The 8825-nt window shown below is 37.1% G+C and overlaps 1 protein-coding gene across 6 annotated transcripts; it reads right to left on the minus strand.

The window, feature by feature from the left end:
- Positions 1-3940: 3940 nt before the first annotated feature.
- AAE7 (acyl-activating enzyme 7) lies at positions 3941-7269 on the minus strand. 6 transcript variants are annotated; one of them, XM_090317701.1, is made up of 5 exons: positions 6400-7042; positions 6170-6302; positions 5500-6090; positions 4273-5203; positions 3941-4062 (listed from the first exon to the last, which is right to left on the minus strand). In XM_090317701.1, the coding sequence occupies exons 2-4, from the start codon at positions 6266-6268 to the stop codon at positions 4307-4309; spliced, it is 1587 nt and encodes a 528-aa protein (XP_090173827.1). In that variant the 5' UTR covers positions 6269-6302; positions 6400-7042; the 3' UTR covers positions 3941-4062; positions 4273-4306. The 6 variants fall into 6 exon arrangements, with proteins under 6 accessions (XP_090173827.1, XP_038892638.1, XP_038892674.1 ...); XM_039036710.2 differs by lacking the exon at positions 6170-6302 and having other exon boundaries at positions 6748-7269; XM_039036746.2 differs by lacking the exon at positions 3941-4062 and having other exon boundaries at positions 4135-5203; positions 6216-6302; positions 6400-7212.
- Between the last annotated feature and the right edge of the window lie 1556 nt (positions 7270-8825).

The following is an 8825-nucleotide window of genomic DNA, read 5'->3' on the forward strand; positions in this document are numbered from 1 at the left end:
TATCTCATACATTTAGTCAATTATATCATATGTAATTAACTAGTCCAATTATATCGTATATAATCAAACTTCCTCTTGTCAATTTGAACATTTCAAATTAACTCAAACACTGATTCTCGACTTTATCCAAGCTGCCTAGGGGGACCTAATGAACCTGTGGCTTGGAGCTCCAATGGTCCGTGAATAGCTGACTAAACTCTTTAGCCACAAGATCCACCATCCGTTAACTGTCAGACATTCCACTAAAGACCAACAACTGAACTCTTCTTACCACAGATATATTTCTGTGTTCATCGGATATAACCAATCATGAGTACGATGACCCTTCACAAATGTTCGTAAGTATAGCTGGGCCAATTACTGTTTTGCTCTTGTAGTTATATCTCCCTCCTTAAGTGATATTGGGGTATGTCCTAGTTTATTGTATATTGTACATTTTTATATTGTATTGTACATTAGTCTCCCGATTCATTAGGACAAGTGGGAGATTGTTGGGATTGGTGTCCTAATTCTCCTGGAGTCTCGTTGTTTTGTAAAGATACACATTGTTTAATGAATAAAATAAGTGTTATTTAATTTTGACATTTACTCATATCCAATAAATAAAACTCCTTAGTTATCTTATGTGAACTTAAGCATGTATATGTGATATACAAGTGGATCATGCCTTAAGTGATAATCTAAATAGGTCTGTAGTATAAGAATTAAGGTGAGATACCTGATCCTGGTGACACTACGGATATGGCCCACTTTGTAGAGGTTTCCACGTGTTGTAAACTACTACAGATGGTAGATCCTGACCATTCATGTGGAGATGTGCGAGTGGGGGTGTCATATACAAAGAGTTTGTATAAGACATGAACCACGAAATGATTAGTATCTGTATATAACGTCGTTGATACTAGAGACTTACATCACACCTAAACGACCATAGGTGACACGACCTCAATCTTGAGTGTTTTGGAAACTCCTACCTTTGAGGACGGTCCTTTGATTAGTATGGGTGAGATTGACCAGGTTGTCAACTCAACATGCCTACCTTTGTAGAGACTTGTCTGATCTGGGAGTTGAGAACTCAATCCACAAGATGAAATTCACTCCTCTCCCAAAGCAGGGATAAATAGAGAGATTGCTCCCTTAAAGGCAGATTCTAGAGCTTGAACATAGTGGTCACAGCTTCTCTTTGGAAGAGAAGACTCAATCATAGTAGAACTATGACTTATGTTCATTAGAGAAATCGGTGGTACTTAAGGAGACAAATGTAACTACAGAGGCATAACGGTTATTGAGCCAACTGTACTTACGAGCAATCTGTGAAGAGTTGTCGCACTACTGATTGGTTAAGATGGATACATAATATATATGTGATAAAGAGAGTTCAGTTGTCGGTCTTTAGTGAAGTGTCTGGCAGTTAACGGATGGTGGATCCCGTGACTAAAGAGTTTAGTCAGTTATTCATATATCACTGGAGCTTCGAGCTACAAGTCCATAAGGTCCCCTTGGTAGCTCAATGGATTCAGTTGAGGATCAGTTCTTGGTGTTTATTTGAAATGTTCAAATTGACAAGTGGTTTTTTTGCTATATATATGATATAATCGGTATGATGTATGAGATACTTCTAGTGGAGGATTGATGTAAAAGAGATTTACATTAAGTACCATGGAATAGAAAAAGAACTATGGTTTATATGTTTTATGAGACGAAATATTAAAACTATAGGTTATAAATATAATATAATAAGTTGGTTATCATTTATATTTATAATAATATTAATTATTGGATAATTAATTCTTTTTCTTTAATAACCAATTGAGGGATGGTTATTGATTTTCATGGTAACCATGAGATGAAAATGGTTTTCCTAATTTTAGTAATTTTTACAAACTGTTGAAAAGTTTCCATAAAATTTTTTGAGATTTCTCTTGACAAAAAGGATCTCACGGTGTTGTCAAGTAAATATAGATTTACTAAACGATAGCTTGGGTGAGCTAAACGATCGTACAGTATTTACTAAACGATCACATACTTTTTGCTAGACGATCGCTGACCCAAAATAAACGATCGTGTAGTATCTATAGGCGATAAACCAAGCTAAACGATCGCATAGCTTTAGCTAAACAATTGGACATCGACCTATACGATAAGTCTCCACCATCTCCCACTTGCCCAGTCTTGTACACAATCGGTGTTTCCTCCTTCGTTTGCCTCATTTCAAGTCCGAACAGAGCCCACCATCTGGATTCTCACACCGAGAATACTAAGGTAGCCTTGTTGGTGGTGTCATACTCAACTCAACACCGTCGAGGTTTTTGGAGGTCGTTCGTGTTGTTGCTGAGGAGTTCGTGGCCGAGGGGATCGTTGAGGACGAGCACGAAGTGTTTGTGCTGTGTTGCAGTCATGTAGATCGAATGTTCGAGGTTGTTGTTGTTCGAACGATCGTGCACAAAGGAGCGTGGAGACGATCTTCAAATGTTCGTAGAGTTTTTTCTTTGTTCATTTGAGTTTTCATGCTGTAATTTCTGTATTAATTGTATAACCCATGTTTTGAAGTCCACTGTAAATGTATTGTTCATTCATGATTGTAATTTGGAATAATCTTAATTCCGCTGCTCATGGAAATCTCGAGTCTGATTTCCTTCATTAAGTACCACTGATTCTTCTAATGAACAATATAACATAGTCCAACTATGTGTGAACACCTCTTGAGCCAAGAGAAAATGTGTGGTGCCACATCGTTCAAGCCATGGAATCAGTCCTTAAAGGAGCTATCTATCTACTTACCCCTGCCTCGGGAAGGAGTGAATTTCATCTTGTGTAGCTGAATTCCCAAAATTGGCGACCAGGCCACTCGCACCCATACAAATCAAAAGACCACCCTCAATAGCAAGAGTTCCAGGATTGAGGTCATGTTACCTATGGTCATCCTAGTGAAGTGAAGTCTCTGTCATGTATGGTGTTATATAACGAGATGTTAACACTTCGTGGTCAGGTCTTATACAAACTCTTTGTATAGGACGCCCATCGGACCGCATCTGTAGCGTTACCAGAATAAGGTTTCAGACATAATCCACTTGTATGTCACCACATACATGCTTGAGTTACATACAGATAACCAGAGATCTTAAGTTTATTGGTTTGTGATAAAACAAATAAATGAGCAAAAAAAAATGTGAAGTAAAATATCATATATTATACAACAGAAGCGTTCATACAAACTATTTACAAACCACAGAACACGAGACTTTAGGACATCAACCCCAACAACCTTAACATTTTTCTAAAATTTAAATCCTATTTTGGTCCTTGTATTTTTTGTTTTAATTTATTTTAGTTCCTATACTTTTAAAATGCTCATTTTGGTCCTTTTAGGTTTATTTTGGTCCCTCTTCTTTCAAAATGTTCATTTTGATTCTTCTACTTTCAATTTTGGGTTCATTTTAATTCTTAAACTTTTGGGTTCATTTTAGTTCCTAAACTTTCAATAAGCTCCATCTTGTTCTTTTAAAAATGAAGTAAAAATGAAAACAAATAGACCAAAATGATCACTTTGAAAATATAAAAACTAAAATGAACCAAAGATGGAAATATAGAAGAACCAAAATGAACCAAAGCCAAAAATAATGGGACCAAACTTATATTTAGTTTTTTTTTTAATGTATACATAATTGAGCTAAGTCGACAATAAAAATAGTTTAAAATAAATCCATCGCTAGTACATTTTTAATAATGAGATTCTAATTACAAATTTTATTGGTTGTCATCCATTTAAAAAGTGTTTGCCAAAGTGAGTTTAGTTTAACAATAATTGTGCTACACCCTCTACCTTGAGGTCCAAGATTCGACTTTTCATCCCACCACCATGGCACTAAAACAAAAGTTCCCACTATTCGTGAAGAATTATGGAAGTTCGAAGGACTAATGAATAGACGAAACATCAAAGTTCAAGGAAATTAGGAATATAACCTAATAATTTATATATACATCTTTTTACAGAGAACGGCGTAATAAAGAGAGAGATAACAGTACCTCGACATAATATCTAATCCTCGATTTACCCTTTATCTGCAATTGACAACAAAAAGAAGTTGACAAATTTATTTTAACCAAACAACGTTGCCTAAAGACAATTTGAAGTGGCAATCACAAATCTCAGTAGTATATCTTTATTAGAATGTACTAAAACAAAGTATTCTAATAACTATTTAAATGCATATATGTTATCTATATTAACTTTGTTTCTGACCTTTGGAAAATGAATACAAACTCATTTACCTACAGAAGCTCATTTGTCGTGGAACAATACTCATTACAATTTGCTGATCTTAACAGGTCCCATCTCCTTGGCCTTCGCTCTCAGCAGATGCTTTTGAACTTTCCCAGTTGCTGTTTTTGGTAGCTCCCCAAATACCACAGATTTTGGGACCCAGTAAGCTGGCATCTTTGACTTGCAAAACTTCATAATATCCTCAGCCATTCGTTGCTCATTACCCTTATCTACCTTGGATTTCAATGTCACGAAAGCACAAGGAGATTCTCCCCACCGTTCGTCTGCCCTAGCGACAACCGACACCTCCAGTATCGCCGGGTGTTGGTAGAGAGTGTTCTCTATCTCCACACTGCTAATGTTCTCACCTCCAGAAATGATGATATCCTTTGATCTGTCTTTTATTTCTATGTAGCCATCTGGATGTTTTACGCCAAGATCACCGGAGTGAAACCAGCCATTTGCAAACGCCTCTTTGTTTGCTTTTGGGTTCTTTAAGTAGCCTTTCATAACAGCATTCCCACGCATTACAATCTCTCCAACAGTTTTTCCATCAGAAGGAACGGGCTGCATTGTTTGAGTGTTCACGACGTCTAGACCCTCTAATCCAACGTACCGTACACCTTGACGAGCATTCATTCGCGCTTGGGCTTCTGGAGGCAATGAGTCCCACTCTGGCTTCCATGCACATATTGTAGAAGGACCATAAGTTTCAGATAGGCCATAGGTGTGAGTGATCCGGAAGCCCTTCTGTGACATTGCATGTAATACCGAAGGGGGTGGAGCAGCTCCTGCTGTCATTACATGGACAACATGGGGAAGGGGAAGGATAGTATCTTCTTTAGGGGCATTAACAATAGTATTAAGAACCACAGGTGCAGCACAAAAGTGTGTTACTTTATGCTTGGCTATGGCTGAATAAACTGACTTAGCTGTGACCTGTACCGACAACCAAAAACAAAAATTTGCTATCAACGAGAACGATAACATGGAATATGTTCTACAGCAATTAGAAGCCAGGACACCTAAAGCTTACTGCATCACAGCATCAGGCGTTGGCACTCACCAAGTTTCCATAGAATGAATAAGAATGAGTTCAAAATAATCTTCCATTTTCATTTCCAAAACATTGTTAGTGTTTTCACTATTCTTCACAATCTATTGTCGTTTGGATTTATCATACTAGGAACTGTTCAATAAACATAAAAAGGTTCAAAATATTTTGTTGTTAATACCTGCCGGAGGCAAATACTTGTCCCACAGAGGGCAGCCAGTGCCCAAGTGTAACACCAACCATTGCAATGAAACATTGGCAGAGTCCAAAGATATATAGCTCCTTCATTCATACCCCACACTAAGCCTGCACTCAAAGACATGACATATGCCCCTCGGTGGCTCAAAACCACCCCTTTAGGACTTGCAGTTGTACCAGAAGTATAGCCTAGAGTAATGCTCTGCCACTCATCCTCTGGTGGTTTCCAAGCAAACTCAGGATTGCCCGTTTCCAAGAATTTCTCGTATTCGATGGCCCCTTTTGATAAAGCATATTTGAGTGCCTCCGGATCACAGCTTTCATCACCAATTACAATTAGAAGTGGGGGCTTGTAATGGCCATCACTCTTTTCAGCTAGAATTTTCAAAGCTTCTTCTGCTAAGGGGAAAAACTCTTGATCCACCATAACAACTGCAGATGACGAGTGACCGAGAAGAAATGAAATTGTTTGAGCATTTAGACGAATATTAACACAGTTCAGTACAGCTCCAGCCATGGGAACTCCAAAATGAGCTTCATAGATAGCTGGAATATTTGGTGCAATTATTGCTACCTAAATACAATATCCAAGAAACCAACCATTTATCATTCAGTTAACATCAATAAATCGCCAAAATAACTATCAGACATACTTTAACTAATAAACTTCCAAGATAACATATCAGACAGATTTCAAACCCTCTGGATTCTCGTAATTTCCGCAAGTCAAGATGAGAGCTCAAAAGGAACATGCGTCGAACGCTATCGACTACTTGTAGCGCAATCCTATAGAATTTCATGATGAATTTCAAAATAATTAAGATTACAGCTACAGACTGAATAGAGAAAGTTCAGTAATCGAATATTAGGAGTCATCAAATACCCGAAGCTTTGTTAAGTGTCATTAAAGCCTACAAACTTCACTGTTCCGACTTTCCACATCATAAAGTAGGCATGACAAGGCTAAAATCCGACCAACGCTTCATCACTTTATGCAAGAAAGGGGTTCCTATTTAGAACCTACTGCGATAATTCTCCTCCATGATCAAGTTGACTTTCATCCAAAAAGAAAAAAGATTCATCCAGCAATTACTTTCCACACGGCACTCGCCGATTCCGGATATTTCATGGAGGACAACCATCCGTCAAGGCCAGTCAGAAGAATCACTCTCGCAGCGACAATTAACAAGCAGCAAAAATGGAAAAAAACATAGAGGGAAACGAGAAGTACCGTATCTCCGGCGCCGATGGAGCGGTTTGAAAAAGCGGAAGCCAAACGGCGACAGCGTTGGTAAGTCTGAAGCCAGTTGTAGCGGCGAGATCCATGGACGATCGATAATCTGGATGGATGAACCAACGCGGCTCTCTCGATGAACCACAGCGGCGTCAAGGCGGTGTAGTTGGCGTCGTTCTTCGGCAGATCGTCGATGTCTCTGGCTCCGGCCATCGCTCGGCAACCGAGTTCCTCCTCTCTCTCTTGGGTATCTGTGCTTCTCTATCTAGCAACAAATGTCAGGCGGTGATGTAAGTGAGAAAAGGGGTGGAGCAGAATATATATATATATATATTATATATATCAGCGGGAACTGCAGAGAGAGATCAACACATCGGACGGCTGGCGAAAGCCCAGTGTTTTGACACTGCCGCCCATCGGATTCTTTCTTTTCCTTTTCTGATCATTTCATCGGACTGTCACATTGGAAGTGCATGAATTAATTTTTTTGGTTTAAATCTTATTTGGATAATTTGAATCGGGAAAATTAAAAAGATATTGTCTTTTTAGAAACTATTTAGGAAAATATTATTTTTTTTACCTATTTATAAAAATATTGTTTTTTTTAATAAGTCGAGGATCTTCGATCTTTCCACATTTGCACTCAAACTTTGAACCTTCGACCTTGCCCTAACATTATTATTGAGTCTGTTTAATTATCATTCTAAAGACCTTCCTCATAATTATTTGATGTGGAGAGAACGAAAGATCTTCCTCATTCCGGAGACTTTCCGAGACCTTCCTCATAACACTCATAATTATTTGATGTGTTAAAAATAATTTTGTATTGGGAGAGAACGAAAGAGAGAAGAGTAAGAGAGAGAGCGAGATTTGATAGAGCTAGATTTTGAGAGAGAACGAGATTTGAGAGAGCGAGAACGAGATTTGAGAGAGCGAGAGCGAGATCGAGATTTTGAGAGCGAGAGCGAGATATCCGTACAAATTTCCCTTTTTTTCTTTTTTTAATTATTACATATTCCAACTTCTTCTTTCTTTCTTCCTTTTTTTTAATTTTCTATTTTATAAAAACAATTTCTAAAAATATTTTATTATTATTTATAATTTTTTTTTTTTTAAAAAAAAAAAAAAAAAACTCCATCAAAATCTTGGTACCAAATGTACAAAAGGAATCCAAGATCATTATTGTAAAATCTTTTAAACTATTTTGTGATTAAAATTTATGTTCTTTATATCAATAATACAGTCTTATTTATAGACTTACATGTGAAGGTTTTGAGTGTTGATTTGATTTATTATGTCCCCAAATTATTATCTAAAATATGTAAATTTGAATATTGAAGTTTTTTTTACCTAACTTTTTAGATTTAGACTATCTGATGTTATTATTTATGTCAGTAACATTTAAAAGCTTCTATATCAAAATAATTGCTATTCATAATATATAAAAAGAATAAATTAAAAAAATAATATCTCATAAAAATAAAAAAATGTAAATTAAATATCTCATTTATATAAAAATAATTACAAAAATCAATGTGTCCCACAAGGCGGACGTCGTCGATTTCGAGCTGGTTGTCGTCGTCGACTTCGAACTTGAGGTTGCTTCGAGTTCTTCTTGATGTTGCTCTGGTACCTCTGCAAGGCGCTTCATAATATAAATATTCATTATGCTCTCCACGACCCGACCATGTCCATGCACGTATGAAGACGAAGGACCAGCCTCTGAGTCATAATGTCCTGAACCAAATGTTGGCATCATCATCATCGGACTAACATAATCAGTTTGACTCTGCATCTGCATCATAGGGGGCAACTATTCCACATTATGTCAACCTCATCAAACTCATTCTCTTCCCGAACAGGTCCTCTACGTCTAGGAGCTGGTGGAGAAACAATAGGCATATCGTACATATAATGAATTTCCTCCATATAGCTTTGGTTGTCATTACATATAGCAAGAACCTGGTTCGGATCATTCGCAACCTCACGGAGTCTACGATTGTTCGATCTCTGTGAATTATAAAACAATTAGACAATATTTAAAATAAATTTAAATTAAAAATAATTAGATAATA

This window comes from Benincasa hispida, chromosome 1 (assembly GCF_027475165.1).
Source record: "Benincasa hispida cultivar pf3 chromosome 1, pf3_genome.v1.1, whole genome shotgun sequence".
NCBI classification, from domain to species: domain Eukaryota; kingdom Viridiplantae; phylum Streptophyta; class Magnoliopsida; order Cucurbitales; family Cucurbitaceae; genus Benincasa; species Benincasa hispida.

Bases quoted from the DNA above. Each gene is read 5' to 3' on its own strand.
- AAE7 (XM_039036710.2), bottom strand. From the start codon at position 6,963: ATGGCCGGAGCCAGAGACATCGACGATCTGCCGAAGAACGACGCCAAC. The intron at 6,091-6,747 runs GTACTTCTCGTT...TATTGTATTTAG, and splicing joins CCATCGGCGCCGGAGATACG to GTAGCAATAATTGCACCAAA. The intron at 5,204-5,499 runs GTATTAACAACA...TTGTCGGTACAG, and splicing joins CAAGTATTTGCCTCCGGCAG to GTCACAGCTAAGTCAGTTTA.